Consider the following 17,163-nt stretch of genomic DNA (forward strand, 5'->3'; position numbering starts at 1 on the left):
GTTGAAAAGAGAAAGCACGGAACCCAATTCTGATCACAGTTTGGAGAAGAATTCACATCCCGCTTCCCAACATACCTTCCCAGACAGCCACTGAGCCTTGTAAACAGAAGTGATAAAATATTCATGGCTGTCACTTCCATCAGCTCCAGTTCAGAGTGCTGCAGTCGGCAGGAATAAATTATACAGCAGCTAGCCGGGACAGAGGCAGAGCCACACAGTAAGGAACAATCCCGTGATTGCCACAGAGATGTTTCACTGCAGAGGGAACACAACCATAGCATCAGATTTTGGAAGGGGATTGGGTAAAATGTGATTTGAGAGAAAACCTACCATAATCTTGAACGTATAAAGACTAAAGGGAATTGGACATATACTTAAAAAGGAAACATTTGCAGGGCTATGGGGAAAGAGCAGGGTGTGCGAATGCTCCCCTCAACTGCATGTAAAAAAAAATACCATTTTAAAAAATACAATGCTGAATTTAATTCCCCCACTAACATTCGACGAGGAGATAGAAGCTGTTTCTCATTCACTGGCGGAGTTTGCAGTTTTATCAGCCTTCAGACAGATAGGCAGGCTGGAGTCTGAGGTTACTCATCAATTATTTAAGATAAAACACAGCGGCAGACTAAGCAGCTACTTCACGCAGGATAAAACCCAGGAGAAGGTGACCTCGATTCCACAGCCTGCCTGGCAGCGTTAAGGAGATCCGATTTCAGGTATAACTGAAGCTGCAGTGTTTCACCCCCGACCCACCAAATGCATCGTCGGATCGTTAGTGCTCCTGAGGCACAACATCTTCAAGACTCTGGATGGGAGGGAGTGTGAAATTCACTGTCCAGGGGCGTGCTGCAAGGACGGACATCCTCACGACATGAATTCTTGCTTTCTCTAGCAATAGGCCTTTGTGTTTGTGCTGCAGGTCCATTCAACCATCGATCTGACTCACAGCATCACTCTACCTCCCCTCAATCAAAGAATTGCCATTGATTTGATCCTTTAAACCCAAAGAGTTGGTCCAGGTCCAAACTAGCTGAAGTGCTTCAAAAAGGATGAACATCATGTAATAAAATTCACAGCACAGAAACAGGCCATTCAGCCCAACAGGTCCATGTCAGTGTTTGTGCTCCACACGATCCTCCTCCAACTTCTCACCCCATCAGCATATCTGAGCACTGCAGGCTGTACAAAAACTAATTCGCTTAAGGATTAAAGAACTTCTCTGGCAGATTACTAATTCAAAATGTAATGTTAAAGCAGCAATATTGGAGAGATGTAGTGAGCAGATAAGACTGGGTGCGAAGGAAGGTATTTTAAAAGACATGGGGTTATAGTCCAGTAGAAGAAGAGTTTTTGAAGTATTCTAGGTTCTGTTTTAGTTTTTAAAATGTCAGACTGAAGCACGTTCTTTTCTTCAATCCACCCAATGGGTTTCCCCTTCCCCCAAACCAGGGAGTAAACTAGCAAGAAATATAAAAACAGATTGTCAGAGCTTCTACAAGTACGTAAAAAGAAAGAGAGCAGCAAAAGTAAGCGTTGGTCCCTTAGAGGCTGAGACAGGTGAAATTATAATGGGGAATACGGAGATGGCAGAGACTTTAAACAAATATTTTGTATCTGTCTTCACAGTAGAAGACACAAAAAGCATACCAAAAATAGTGGGAAACCAAGGGGCTAATGAGAGTGAGGAACTTAAAGTAATTAATATCAGTAAAGAAAAAGTACTTGAGAAACTAATGGGACTAAAAGCTGACAAATCCCCTGGACATGACGGCCTACAGCCTAGGGTTCTAAAAGAGGTGGCTGCAGAGATAGGGGATGCATTGGTTGTGATCTTCCAAAATTGCCTAGATTCTAAAATGGTCCCAACAGATTGGAAGGTAGCAACTGTAACCCCGCTATTCAAGAAAGGAGGGAGAGAGAAAACAGGGAACTACAGGCCAGTTAGCCTGACGTCAGTTGTCGGGAAAATGCTGGAATCCATTACTAAGGAAGTGGTAACAGGGCACTTAGAAAATCATAATATAATTAGGCAGAGACAACATGGTTTTATGAAAGGGAAATCGTGTTAAACAAATTTATTAGAGTTGTTTGAGGATGTGACTAGCAGGGAAGATAATGGGGTAACAGTGGATGTAGTATATTTGTCTTTCCAAAAGGCATTCAATAAGGTGTCACATAAAAGGTTGCTATGCAAGATAAGGGCTCAAGGGGTTGGAGGGAATATATTAGCATGGATAGAGAATTGGTTAATGGACAGAAAAGAGAAAGTAGGGATAAACGGGTCATTTTCCGGTTGACAGGCTGTAATTAATGGAGTGCCGCAAGGATCAGTGCTGGGGCCTCAGCTATTTACAATCTATATTAATGATTTGGATGAAGGGACCAAGTGCAATGTATCCATGTTTGCTGACAATACAAAGCTAGGTGGGAAAGTAAGCTGTGAGGAGGACACAAAGAGCCAGCAAAGGGATATAGACAGGTTAAGTGAGTGAGCAATAAGGTGGCAGATGGAGTATAATGTGGGGAAATTAGGAAGGCAAATGGCATGTTGCAAGGGCGTTGGGAGCACAAGAGTGAGGAAGTCTTATGACAATTGTACAGGGCTTTGCTGAGACCACTACTGGGCACAGTTCTGGTCTCCTTATCCGAGAAAGGACATACTTGCCTTCGAGGCGGTGCAACGAAGGTTCACTAGATTGATCCCTGGGATGAGAGGGCTGTCCTATGAGGAGAGATTGTGTAGAATGGGCCGATACTCTCTGGAGTTTAGAAGAATGAGAGGTGATCTCATTGAAACATACAAGATTCAAAGGGGGATTGACAGGGTAGATGCTGAGAGGTTGTTTCCCCCTGGCTGGAGAGTCTAGAACTAGGGGGCACAGTCTCAGGATAAGGGGTCGGCCTTTTAAGACTGAGATGAGGAGGAATTTCTTCACTCAGAGGGTTGTGAATCTTTGGAATTCTCTGCCCCAAAACAAAATAATAAGAATGAAACCGGACGGACCACCCGGCATCGACCGCGGCACCGGCACCGGCACACCCAGCCCAGTCAACCCTGCAAAGTCCTCCTCACCAACATCTGGAGACTTGTGCCAAAATTGGGAGAGCTGTCCCACAGCCTAGTCAAGCAACAGCCCGACATAGTCATACTCACAGAATCATACCTTTCAGCCAATGTCCCAAACTCCTCCATCACCATCCCTGGGTATGTCCTGTCCCACCGGCAGGGCAGACCCACCAGGGGTGACGGGACACTGGTATACAGTCGAGAAGGAGTGACCCTGGGAGTCCTCAACATTGACTCCGGACCCCATGAAGTCTCATGGCTTCAGGTCAAGCATGGGCGAGGAAGCCTCCTGCTGATTACCACCTACTGCCCTCCCTCCATGTTGAACACCACTTTGAAGGAGCACTGAGAGTAGCAAGGGCACAGAATGTACTCTGGGTGGGGGACTTCAATGTCCATCACCAAGAGTGACTCGGTAGCACCACTACTGACCGAGCTGGCCGAGTCCTGAAGGATATAATTGCCAGTCTGGGCCTGCGACAGGTGGAGAGAGAACCAACACGAGGGAAAAACCGACTTGACCCCGTCCTCACCAATCTACCTGTCGCAGATGCATCTGTCCATGACAGCATTGGTAGCAGTGACCACCCCACAGTCATTGTGGAGACAAAGTCCCGTCTTCACACTGAGGACACCCTCCATCGTGTTGTGTGGCACTACCACTGTGCTAAATGGGATAGATTCAGAACAGATCTAGCAGCTCAAAACTGGGCATCTATGAGGTGCTGTGGGCCATCAGCAGCAGCAGAATTGTATTCCACCACAATCTGTAACCTCAGGGCCCGGCATATCCCTCACTCTACCATTACCATCAAGCCAGGTGACCAACCCTGATTCAATAAGGAGTGTAGAAGAACATGCCAGGAGCAGCACCAGGCGTACCTAAAAATGAGGTGCCAACCTGGGGAAGCTGCAACACAGGACTACATGCATGCTAAAAAGCAGAAGCAGCATGCTATAGACAGGGCTAAGCGATCCCACAATCAACGGATCAGATCAAAGCTCTGCAGTCCTGCCACATCCAGTCGTGAATGGTGGTGGACCATTAAACAACTAACGGGAGGAGGAGGCTCCATGAATATCCCCATCCTCAATGATGGTGGAGCCCAGCACGTGAGTGTAAAAGACAAGGCTGAAGCGTTTGCAACCAACTTCAGCCAGAAGTGCCGAGTGAATGATCCATATCGGCCTACTCCCGAGGTCCCCACCATCACAGAAGACAGTCTTCAGCCAATTCTATTCACTCCACGTGATATCAAGAAACGGCTGAGTGCACTGGATACAGCAAAGGCTATGGACCCCAACAACATCTCAGCTATCGTGCTGAAGACTTGTGCTCCAGAACTAGCCACGCCTCTAGCCAAGCTGTTCCAGTACAGCTACAACACTGGCATCTATCCGACAATGTGGAAAACTGCCTAGGTATGTCCTGTCCACAAAACGCAGGACAAATCCAACCCCGCCAATTACCGCCCCATCAGTCTACTCTCAATCATCAGCAAAGTGATGGAAGGTTCATCAACAGTGCTATCAAGCAGCACTTACTCACCAATAACCTGCTCACTGATGCTCAGTTTGGGTTCCGCCAAGACCACTCGGCACGCAACCTCATTACAGCCTTGGTCCAAACATGGACAAAGGAGCTGAATTCCAGAGGTGAGGTGAGAGTGACTGCCCTTGACATCAAGGCAGCATTTGACCGAGTGTGGCATCAAGGAGCCCTAGTAAAACTGAAGTCAATGGGAATCAGGGGGAAAACGCTCCACTGGCTGGAGTCATACCTAGTACAAAGGAAGATGGTTGTGGTGATTGAAGGTCAATCATCACAGCCCCAGGACATCGCTGCAGGAGTTCCTCAGGGCAGTGTCCTAGGCCCAACCATCTTCAGCTGCTTCATCAATGACCTTCCCTCCAACATAAGGTCAGAAATGGGGATGTTCGCTGATGACTGCACAGTGTTCAGTGGCATTCACAACTCTAGAGATAATGAAGCAGTCCATGCCTGCATGCAACAAGACCTGGGCGACGTTCAGTCTTGGGCTGGTAAGTGGCAGGTAACATTCGCACCACAGAAGTGCCAGGCAATGACTACCTCCAACAAGCGAGAGTCTAACCACTTCCCCTTGACATTCAACGGCATTACCATCGCCGAATCCTCCACCATCAACATCCTGGGGGTCACGAAACTTAACTGGACCAGCCACATAAATACTGTGGCAACAAGAGCAGGTCAGAGGCTGTGTGTTCTGCGGAGAGTGTCTCACCTCCTGACTCCCCAAAGCCTTTCCACCATCTACAAGGCACAAGTAAGGAGTGTGATGGAACACTCTCCACTTGCCCGGATGAGTGCAGCTTCAACAACACTCAAGATTGGTACCCTATCCACCACCTTAAACATTCACTCCCTCCACCACCGGCATACTGTGGCTGCAGTGTGTACCATCTACAAGATGCACTGCAGCAACTCACCAAGGCTTCTTCAGCAGCACCTCCCAAACCCGCGACCTCTTCCACCTAGAAGGACAAGGGCAGCAGGCACATGGGAACACCACCACCTCCAAGTTCCCCTCCAAGTCACACAGCATCCTGACTTAGAAGTATATCACCGATCCTTCATCGTCGCTGGGTCAAAATCCCGGAACTCCCTCCCTAACAGCACTGTGGGAGTACCTTCACCACACGGACTGCAGCGGTTCAAGAAGGCGGCTCACCACCACCTTCTCAAGGGCAACTAGGGATGGGCAATAAATGCTGGCATTGCCAGCGACGCCCAGATCCCATAAACGAATAAAAAAAAAGGGCTGTGGATGCTCAGTCAGAGTATATTCAAAGCTGAGAGCGATAGATTTTTGGACTCTAGGGGAATCGAGGGATATGGGGTTCTGGTGGGAAAGTGGAGTTGAAATCGAAGATCAGCCATGATCTTATTGAATGGCGGAGCAGGCTCGAGGGGCCGTATGGCCGACTCCTGTTCCTAATTCTTATGTTCTTAGGCACAAAATGAGCTGAATAGTTTAAATGCTGGTCCTGGTCCCACAGCAGTTTCCCTAGCTCAGGGAGGGTAAGCTTTGAGTTAATTGCACCTGTAAGAAATCATGAATTGGAAGAAATAACTTGAGACAAATGTCTCTTCAGACCGCTGTTGGAATAACTGGATAAACACTTCGAATTTGCTGATGTTCTTGGTTCCCTGCGGATGTTATAACATTCTGCACCGTGGCGGTGACCTTGTTCCCAGACTCGCTGTCTGCTGGTTCTGTGCTAGAAAGGTTGTTGACTATATTTTTGATAATCTACCCTAGGCTCACCCCTAAAGAGAGTAAAATAGATATCTAAAGAGCTTTTAGCACAGACGGGAAGAGCTGTTGGCGCACGCCAGCCGTCTGTCTGATCGGGGCCGATACCAGCTGCATGTCACAGCCGTGTGTCTACTGTGACTCTGACTCTATGTCTATCCTGACTGTGTGTTGTACTTAACTTAAACTGTTGCTCCTTAATGAAATGCCTTACAACTCCTGAGACCCTTTGGGTAATCTGTGTGTGACCTTTGATCCAAATCTTTAAGTGGTGTCAGAAGTGGGATCACAGAGTTGGGAGTTGCAAGGTTCCAGTTGTGGGGACCGGAGGAACTTGGTCGCACGTGATCGTCGCTTAAGACTAAATAAAAGACACTCTGAAAGAAGGGAGAGGGAGAGAGTGGGATAAAGGTAAAACCAGAGTCAAGGGTATTGGCATATTACCGAGAACAGCTAGTAGACAGCCTAACATACAGGGTGGATAAAGGGGAACCAGTGGATGTGGTGTATTTGGACTTCCAAAAGGCATTTGACAAGGTTCCACACAAAAGATTACTGATCAAGATAAAAAATCACAGGATTGGGGGGAATATACTGGCATGGATGGAAGATTGGCAATCTAACAGAAAACAAAGAGTTGGGATAAATGGTTCGTTCTCGGGTTGGCAATCAGTAACTAGTGGTGTCCCACAGGGATCAGTGCTGGGACCCCAACTCTTTACAATCTATATTAACGATTTGGAGAAAGGGACCGAGTGCAACATATCCAAGTTTGCCGACGATACAAAGATGGGAGGGAAAGCAGTGAGTGAGGAGGACATAAAAAACCTGCAAAAGGACATAGGCAGGCTAAGTGAGTGGGCAGAGATTTGGCAGATGCAATATAATGTTGGAAAGTGTGAGGTTATGCACTTTGGCAGAAAAAATCAAAGAGCAAGTTATTATCTAAATGGAGAGAAACTGCAAAGTGCTACAGTACAAAGGGATCTGGGGGTCCTGGTACATGAAACACAAAAAGTTAGTATGCAGGTGCAGCAGGTGATCAGCAAGGCCAATGGAATCTTGGCTTTTATTGCAAGGGGGATGGAGTGTAAAAACAGAGAAGTCTTGCTGCAGTTATACAGGGTATTGGTGAGGCCACACCTGGAATACTGCGTGCAGTTTTGGTTTCCATATTTAAGAAAAGATATACTTGCTCTCGAGGCGGTTCAGAGAAGGTTCACTCGGTTGATTCCGGGGATGAGGGGGTTGACGTATGAGGAAAGGTTGAATAGGTTGGGACTCTACTCATTGGAGTTCAGAAGAATGAGAGGCGATCTTATCGAAACATATAAGATTGTGAGGGGGCTTGATCGGGTGGATGCAGTGAGGATGTTTCCACTGATGGGTGAGACTAGAACTAGGGGGCATAATCTTAGAATAAGGGGCTGCCCTTTCAAAACTGAGATGAGGAGAAACTTCTTCACTCAGAGGGTAGTAAATCTATGGAATTTGCTACCCCAGAGAGCTGTGGAAGCTGCGACATTAAATAAATTTAAAATGGAGATAGACATTGTCCTAGCAGATAAGGGAATTAGGGGTTATGGGGAGCGGGCAGGGAAGTGGACGTGAGTCTAGGTTCGGATCAGCCATGATCCTATTGAATGGCGGAGCAGGCCCGAGGGGCCGTATGGCCTACTCCTGCTCCTATTTCTTATGTTCTTATGACAGAAAAACGTAAGAACATAAGAAATAGGAGCAGGAGTAGGCCATACAACCCCTCGAGCCTGCTCCGCCATTCAATAAGATCATGGCTGATCTGATCTTGGCCTCAACTCCACTTCCCTGCCCGCTCCCCATAACCCTCGACTCCCTTATCGTTCAAAAATCTGTCTATCTCCACCTTAAATATATTCAATGACCCAGTCGGCACGTCCACAGCAGTGGATCCTAAAAATCTTAGAAGACAGTAGCGGAGACTATGACTAACATCCTTGATAAAATCTCTTGAGGATGTTCAGAAAAACAAACTTAAAATAAAGAGAGGTCAAGACAGGTTAGCTTACGGGGCACATTTGTGTGCTGCCCAATTAAATAGGGAGACTAAAGAGTTAAAAGATTTAGTAAGCCAGATGTGGGAAGAAAGAACTTTCTGCCCTCCGCAACCAGTTGCGCTGGGAGCAAAAGACTCATGACAAAATGCAGTGTACACAAAAGAAACTAGATCAAAAACTCGAACAGAATATTGAACTATAGGCAGAAAACACCAGATTGTGTGAGGAGTTAGAGGATGCAAGGGGAGCGTTAAGGGAATTAAACCGGCGAGAAACCACTGCCTCCCCCGAAGCAGACCACGGCCTGTGCTTAGAAAAACCCAACAGCTGCAGGCACCAATCGGCCAACAACGGGCAGTGGTGGCTGCCGTCTCCAAGACAAAACCAAAAGATCACGGCCCTTGCTGGGACAACATAGTTGGGGACCCTACTCCCTCTACTCCACTCCCCACCCTACAAGGATGGCAAGGCAGGGGAGACGATACCAGTATGTGTGGTCACCCAAGCTAAGGCAGAATGCAAGCCCAAGCGCCAGGCTGCCCGAGACCTGGAAGGCGAGGCAGCCTCCTTGACCACCACTAGTAGCGAGGCAGAAATCACAACCACAACCCTCATTGGTCCCTTACCGCGGTTGAAGTGGGGGTGCTAAAAGCTAACCTGGGGGCGGTGGACATGGACATCAGCCCCCTCGACTTCAGGCAGCGGTGGAGGATTTTTATAATCACCCACCCAGAACTAGAAGGGGACGACCTCAAACAAGTCCCCCTGGATGCATGTTCCTCAGGACTAAAACAAGAAATGGACCTGGACATCCTGAGGGGGGGGGGGGGGGGGGGGGCACAATAGATGAGATTGAGTTAGAACTATGCCAAACACTAGGGAAGGAGGGCATTGATTTTCACCAGCTCCTAGCTAACAGGGCCCTACCGAAAGCCCAAACGCCATTGCGCATAAACTCCATGGCATCTTCCAGCACACCAGGGGCGGTAGAGGGAATTACTTCAACTACCCGGGCTTCAAAACCCTCTTTTTGAACTGCCTCCAACCGCTGGTCCATAACGTGCTGGGTGTTTATGTCTCTAAAGACACCAAGTGGGACCAAATACGCGCCCATGCCAGGACTGCTTGGGATCAGACCGGTGCCAATATCCCTAGGACACCTGCCAAAGTTGCAGTCGAGGCCGTTGAGTGCCCGCTGCCTAACCAAAAGTCAGGGCCACCTAGAACTCCAGGGAAAAGTGCTGCAGTACGCTGCTATCTCTGCCACCGTCTAGACCACTGTGCCCCGCAATACAACAATGGTCACAACCCCTCCAGACAGGCAGGCCCCGACTCACTGGAACGACGACTAGAAAAGATGGAGGCAGCATTAGGGGCTTTGAACATCGTCCAGGGAGCCCGACCGGTTGCCACAGTGCATCAACAACCCGAGCAAATGGTAGGCCTTCCACCTCCCCTATGACTCCTGCTGGCCTCTCATCTCAGGGAGATGATTTCCCCTCTCCGATACGATGGTGGTGGGAGATTGGTAGTCAACACTGTTAATTCTGGAGCCTGTCAACAATTAATGTTAGTCGATTCCGGCTCCTCCGCCACCATCATCATTCACGATCCCCACCCCGATCCTATAAAGTGCGTGCCCAAAGATTTATCAGGCTTTGACAATTCAATCCAGACAAGGATTCCTTTCCTTGCAGCTAAAGCAGGGTGTTGTTCGCAAAGGCACGTTCATGACCAGCTTCCCAGTTTGGTTGGTTAGAAAACCGGGTGACTATCAGATGACTATTGATTATCGCAGTATGCAGACGACGCTTGCGTCTGCGCACACTCGGACGTCGAACTCCAAACCATCGTCAACACCTTCACTGAAGCATACGAGAGCATGGGCCTTACACTAATCATCCGTAAGACAAAGGTCCTCTACCAACCTGCCCCCGCCACACAGTACTGCCCCCCGATTATCAAAATCCATGACGAGGCCTTGGACAACGTGGACCACTTTCCATACCTCGGGAGCCTACTGTCAACAAGGGCAGACGTCAATGACAAAGTCCAACACCGCCTTCAGTGTGCCAGTGCAGCCTTCAGTCGCCTGAGGAAGAGAGTGTTTGAAGACCAGGACCTCAAACCCAGCACCAAGCTCATAGTCTACAGAGCAGTAGTGATACCCGCCCTCCTGTATGCCTCAGAGACATGGACCATGTACAGCAGGCACCTCAAAGCACTGGAGAGGTACCACCAACGCTGCCTCCGCAAGATCCTGCAAATCCATTGGCAGGATAGGCGCACCAATGCCCGTGTTCTCGCTCAGGCCAACATCCCCAGCATCGAAGCTTTGACCACGCTCAATCAGCTCCGATGGACGGGCCACATCGTCCGCATGCCCGATACGAGACTCCCAAAGCAAGTGCTCTACTCGGAGCTCCGACACAGCAAGAGAGCCCCAGGTGGGCAGAGGAAACGCATCAAAGCCTCCTTGAAAAAGTACAACATACCCACCGACACCTGGGAATCCCTGGCCCAAGACCGCACAAAGTGGAGGAGAAGCATCCGGGAAGGCGCCGAACACCTCGAGTCTCTTCGCCGGGAGCAAGCGGAAGCCAAGCGCAGGCAGCGCAAGGAGCGCACGTCAACCCAAGCACCCCACCTACCCGCCCCTTCAACCACCGTCTGTCCCACCTGTGACAGAGACTGTAGGTCCCGCATTGGACTCATCAGTCACCTGCGAACTCATTTTTAGTGTAGAAGTTCTGAGGGACTGCCTAAGAGATTGACTATCGCAAACTTAACTCAGTCACCCTCGTGGTTCGGGGGACACCCACCCTACTCTCCCAGATTTCCAGTGGCAGTAATCAGTACAGAATGAGATTCAGTAGAAAACATCAAAAATTTAAAATTGGCTTATGGGAGAAAGGATAAAATAATTATGATGGAATAAAGGAGAAGAGGGAAGATCATGTCTCTTTTCTGCTGTTCTACAGGTTTTTATTTGTTTTCAGTGTAAATTTTGATGTCTTTTTGCAAAGCATCTGAGTGTGTTTGGGAAGTTAGTGTTCCTTTTGTCTGAAAGTCTGTCTTTAAAAGAAAGTGCCCGTTATGTTTGTTTTAGTTCCACCCGCTTTTCTGTGCATTGAGCTAAAAGCCATTTAACCCTTTGTAATCTTGTCTTGGATTTTGGAAGTTTTAAGAATGTGCGAATAAGATTGTGCACCCAGAATTGAAAAAAAAACTTTGAACTACAATTTAAGTTAAGTTGGTGTGGAAAAACTGAGGAAAACAAAAAGTTTGTTTAACAAAAGATTAAGTTTCAGTCTAAGATTTAACCTTGGCGTTGCAGTTGTTATTGCGAATTTTCCAAAGCAATTTGATTTGTTTAGTTTAAGTGTGAAAACTAATTTTTCTCCAGTTGTATTCAGTATTTTTAGTCATTTGAAAAGGCAACTGAAGAAAGAACAAAGAGAAATATTAAGTAACTTCCTGTGTTTTTTTTGTTTTATTTTATCTGTTCTGTATCGTGCTTAGTTAATAAGAATATTTGCTCCACCGCCTTATAAACCTGCAAAGGAGTTAACCCTTGCCGCTGGGGTTTTTTAAAAAATGGTTCACCAAACAACTTTGATCTATGTTTTCTATCTTTAATATTGTGTTGGACAGTAAAGTTCCTCCAGGGCTCATGAATGAGATATGAATAATGATTAATGGGATGCCCCACTTAAGATATAAGACTGAAACAGGAGAAGTACACTACCAAATGGGAATTTTCCTAACTTTCTAGTGAAAGTCAGGAAAGTGTAGTTAAGAATAATAAATTGATAGCTTTCTCTTGGAGACATTTGTGTCCCTGCCTATAATGAACTTGTTAAGAAAACTGAATTTGATAGTCCAGCCACTACCCGAGACATCGGGACCATGCGGTGGAGGATGAGCAAAGATCTCCAGACAATCTTTTGATAAGATCACCTGAAAGCCCGAGAATAGCTTGTATCGGATGGCACATGTGGCATAATATTGAGATGCCGATATGAGTGTGCAAATGTGATTTGTTACATACAGGAAACTTTCGATTAACCGGCCCCTAAATAACCGGAAATGTCGGTTAACCGGCAAAATTCAGGAGTAGGTTCAGGTAACTTTTATTACTTTTTATACTCCATTTGTTGCTGTGCAAGGGTGTAGCTGCAACTGTTGCTAAGCTACAGAGACGCTTGCAACTTGTGCCGATTGTTCTGAAGCTGTAACAGGGTTTGTTGCTTTATACAGAGCTCTCAGCTCCGTATCTTTTACTGTAGCGTTCGGTTAGCCGGAATTTTTGGTGAACCGGCACCACGTCGGTCCCGTCCGTGCCGGATACCAGAAAGTTTCCTGCATGAAGCAATTACCATCCGGAAATGCATGGTGAATCTGCACTGAAGAACAGGTCTTACACATGCTCAGTTAGTTGACAAAAGCACGACATGAAATGGTTAATGTGGCTCAGGAGAGCGAGACAACTTTTAAAGCATTGACCCATACTCCATCGAGAAACTATCTAATTAATGAAACAATCAGAATAGAGTTAAACACACTGGTACCTGTTAGAGGGATTGAAATTGAAGTTGAAGCGGAGAGTTACATGGAATCTGGATTGGGACAATTGAGTCTGGGGAGAAATCATGTTTAGCAAGAATTATCCACAAGATGGATATGAGTAAAAGAGATCTGGAGAATCTTTTAAGTCCATGACTTGTTGATTAGATGTTAAACTGTTATGTCGCTTAAAATGATTGTACGGTTGAATTTAACTGTGACTGTAATAATTGTGTTTTGTAGGTAACAGAGTGTGGGAAAAACCAGTACGAATCCAGTATGAGGTGGTTTTGGTGGTGCCTCCTGTGTCACTACTACCGCGCTTTACGGGTCTAACAGGACCTGTCCCATCAACCAACACGTTTTACTCAGTATCAAAACCTGTACGCAAGTGAAACTGACAGTAAATGAGACACTTAAGCACAGGAAACACTCGTTTAAACGGCACCTAAATATCCGGAATTCTCCATTAACCGGCAAAATTCATACTCCAAAAACAACACCTCAATAACCAGAAATGTTGCCGAGTCCGAGTCTCCCGCGGTGGCCGAGTTAGTCAGTGGGGGTAGTCCTCCAAACTGCCATTACTCGGCTTCTTGGCGCTGTCGGAAGTCCGAACACCTCACTAACAGGAGTCTGACTCTCCCGCGGTGTAGGTGAGTATACTGCACATTTCTTGATTTTTTTATTTTTGTTTGTTAAAAATAGCCTCGGTAGATAACCCTCTCCGTCATCTTTAATCAACCGGCACCATCCCGGTCCTGTCGGTGCCGGATACCAAAGAGTTTCCTGTATGAGCTGCACAATTCAGGTATGACATTCCCGTTGTCAGAGGGTTTCAGTGAGCTCGTGATGCGACTGAACTCCTCCCTAAAGCATTTTTATGTTTTGGAGCAAGACAACTCGAGAATAGATATTGAAATTGACAGCATTGGGGACGACTCACACAGGTGGGATAATGGGCTTAATATATCAGCATACTCTTAGGTTCGTATTATTTCACACGCTCTGGTAGTTCTCCAACTTGTAATGATAGTGTATTTGATATATGTAACCCATGTAGTAAGCCAATTGTGTACTCATGCCTATGACTATATCAGCAATAACAAATTAATTGTGCATACTGAAAAAGAAGATCTGAAGCAACGTAGAGGAGACCCCAGGCGGGGTAAGATCAGGAAAGATAGAAGAAATAGAGAATACCCCAGGTGGGGCAGAATTGGAACACCGGAACACTGAACTGAACCTGTATGAAGGGTCGGAGGTTACTCCTCCCCCTTAAAAGAATGGACTGTAAGAGGGAAATCTTCATTTCTGAGTCTCTCTACTAACGCCCAGGTTGAGAAAGCAATAAGCAAATTAGGGGACTACGAGTAGTGGGAAGTAGCTTATAATGCCAGCGAGCATCCCTGGGCACGAATGGTATCAGCGGGCCGATAACTTAGAACTAGCTAGATTAGTCAAAAGAGGATTGTGAGAAGTCAATATGGATATTTTCTTCTCAAGGTGGGGAGTTGTAAGAAATCGTGAATTGGAAGAACTAACTTGAGACAAAAAAGTCTCTTCAGACTGCTGTTAGAATAACTGGATAAACACTTTGAATTTGCTGATGTTCTTGGTTCCCTGTGGATGTTATAACATTCTGCACCGTGGCGGTGACCTTGTTTCCAGACTAGCTGTCTGTTGTTTGTGTGCTAGAAAGGTTGTTGACTGTATCTTTGATAAGCTACCCTAAACCCACCCCTAAAAAGAGTAAAAGAGATATCTAAAGAGCTTTTAGCACAGACGGTGAAGGGAAGGGAAGAGCTGTTGGTGCACGCCAGCTGTCTGTCCGATCGGGGCCAATACCAGCTGCTTGTCACGGTCGTGTGTCTACTGTGACTCTGACTCTATGTCTATCCTGACTGTGTGTTGTACTTAACTTAGACTGTTGCTCCTTAATGAAATGCCTCACAACTCCGGAGACCCTCTGGGTAATCTGTGTGTGTGGCCTTTGATCCAAATCTTACTGTGGCCTTTGATCCAAACCCCATACCGCACACTATCAGATAAATGGAGTTTGGTTGGATGAAGACAAAAATGTATAGCTCTAGATGAATGTCCGGGCAACCAGCAAGCCTGGCACTCCCGCCGCTGTCCCTCTACCCCCCCCCCCGGCCCAGCGTTCCCGCCCCGCCCACCCCCCTGCGCTCTCTACATCCGGCAGATGGGACAATAGCATTCTGCTTTTTAAGAGATTATTGTTTCTACTATGTAATTTCTTAATTTTCATATTTTCCCTTCTTTGAGGTCATCTCCCAGCACGAAGCAGACTGAGGGGAGCAGTCAGGAATTCCAATTACTGGGCTTCGCCAATCCCAGACGTATTGAGTTGTGTGGATGCGTGCGAGAGCAGACTTGGGCGAGTGACTCTCCAACCACTGGCCCTCCCGTCATGCTGGCACTTAATGGCACTGCACGATGAAGGTAGTACGAATTCAGGAGGAACTTCTTTACCCAGAGAGTGGTGAGAATGTGGAGTGGTTGAGGCGAATAGCAGAGATGCATTTAAGGGGAAGCTAGATAAACACATGATGGAAAAAGGAATAGAAGGATATGCTGATAGGGTGAGATGGAGAAGGGTGGGAGGAGGCTCGTGTAAAGCATAAACACCAGCACGGACCTGTTGTGCCGAATGGCCTGTTTCTGTGCTGTGAATACTCAAATAACCGGACTCCTGCACATTTAAAAACAAGCTTACCGACACACATTCTTCCAATGATTCTGCATCCTGCGATGGAGGCGTGGACCACGGGGATAGTCTCGGATAACTCCCCTTCAAAGACACTGAAAACACAACACACAGCTCGTTAACAGCAAGCCTTCAGCAGGCTGATTAACACATTATTCTGACCAATCCACACAATCCAACGCACACAGCAATAGTGTTGTAGGAAGGGAAATCAGGACCAACTCTCTGCCAAAGGTTTATATGGTCGTGCCATGCAAATCCTTGGGCATCCTGTGTGACCCAGAGCTAAGCTTCAAACCCCATGTTCCATCCATCACCAAGATTGCTCCTGTCAGCCTCCAGAACCACCCCACCCCACCTGCTGCTTGCCCCCCAGCCTCCGTAACCTGCCCCCCCAGTCTCCACTCGCCCCCCAGCCTCTGTAACCTGCCCCCCCAGTCTCCGCTCGCCCCCCCAGCCTCCGTAACCTGCCCCCCCAGTCTCCGCTCGCCCCCCAGCCTCCGTAACCTGCCCCCCCAGTCTCCGCTCGCCCCCCCCAGCCCCCGCTCCACCCACCCCCAGCCCCCGCTCCACCCACTCCCAGCCCCCGCTCCACCCACCCCCCGCTCCGCCCACCCCCAGCCCCCGCTCCGCCCACCCTCAGACTCTGGTACAAGTCTGCACTCAAACGCTCTACGATGCCACCCATTATATCAACATCCATAAAAGGGCCAATTTAATACAGAAAATCCCAGATATGCATCAGAGCAGTGTTGATTATACATGCAGAGCCTGTACAAGCTCTTCCAATGGGTAACGGTGCTGCCTGGTGGATATGGAGCCGTATGGGTTCACTCTCAGTCTGTGTTGTGTTAGGAGGTCCCAGCTTCAGTAACACTGGTCAGTTGGTAAGTGAGATCAGCATGCATGATGTTGGGGTGGGGGGGCGGTGCTGGACAATCAGTCAGGGCTCCCTCTTCTGAATATTATCCGGAATATTGGGCACATACACGGAGAATGGATCGTGAGGGTCAGTCCTCACAGGAGCAAAGAAAAACCCCACGACTCCCAGGTCAGATCTTACAGTACCTGATCTTATAGCGATTTAAAGAATGAATGTATATTAGTTACATATTTTAAAATTCATAGAGCTGCTTTCAATCAGTAAAGTGAAATATGGGAACATTCACTTCATGAATTTTTTATTGAGTAAAGCTCAGATACTCTCATTCAGAATATAAATATTAAATTAATCAAATTAGTTCAGTTTGGCATACAGATTAAAAACAATTTGACAGCGTGACGTTTACAGAGGCTGCAGTGACAGCGTGACGTTTACAGGGGCTGCAGTGACAGCGTGACGTTTACAGGGGCTGCAGTGACAGCGTGACGTTTACAGGGGCTGCAGTGACAGCGTGACGTTTACAGAGGCTGCAGTGACAGCGTGACGTTTACAGAGGCTGCAGTGACAGCGTGACGTTTACAGGG

General features: G+C 47.4%; 1 protein-coding gene across 1 annotated transcript in view; it reads right to left on the reverse strand.

Moving 5' to 3' along the window:
• The window catches only part of eif6 (eukaryotic translation initiation factor 6), an 89,894-nt gene that overhangs the window by 52,133 nt on the left and 20,598 nt on the right, over positions 1-17,163 (reverse strand). Inside the window, 1 exon segment of the mRNA XM_086005959.1 lies at positions 15,706-15,791. Within this exon segment, the coding sequence (XP_085862085.1) occupies positions 15,706-15,791 (86 nt within the window).

This window comes from Somniosus microcephalus, chromosome 13 (assembly GCF_052327205.1).
Source record: "Somniosus microcephalus isolate GS21.2 chromosome 13, FLI_Smic_1.0, whole genome shotgun sequence".
In the NCBI taxonomy this organism is placed as follows: domain Eukaryota; kingdom Metazoa; phylum Chordata; class Chondrichthyes; order Squaliformes; family Somniosidae; genus Somniosus; species Somniosus microcephalus.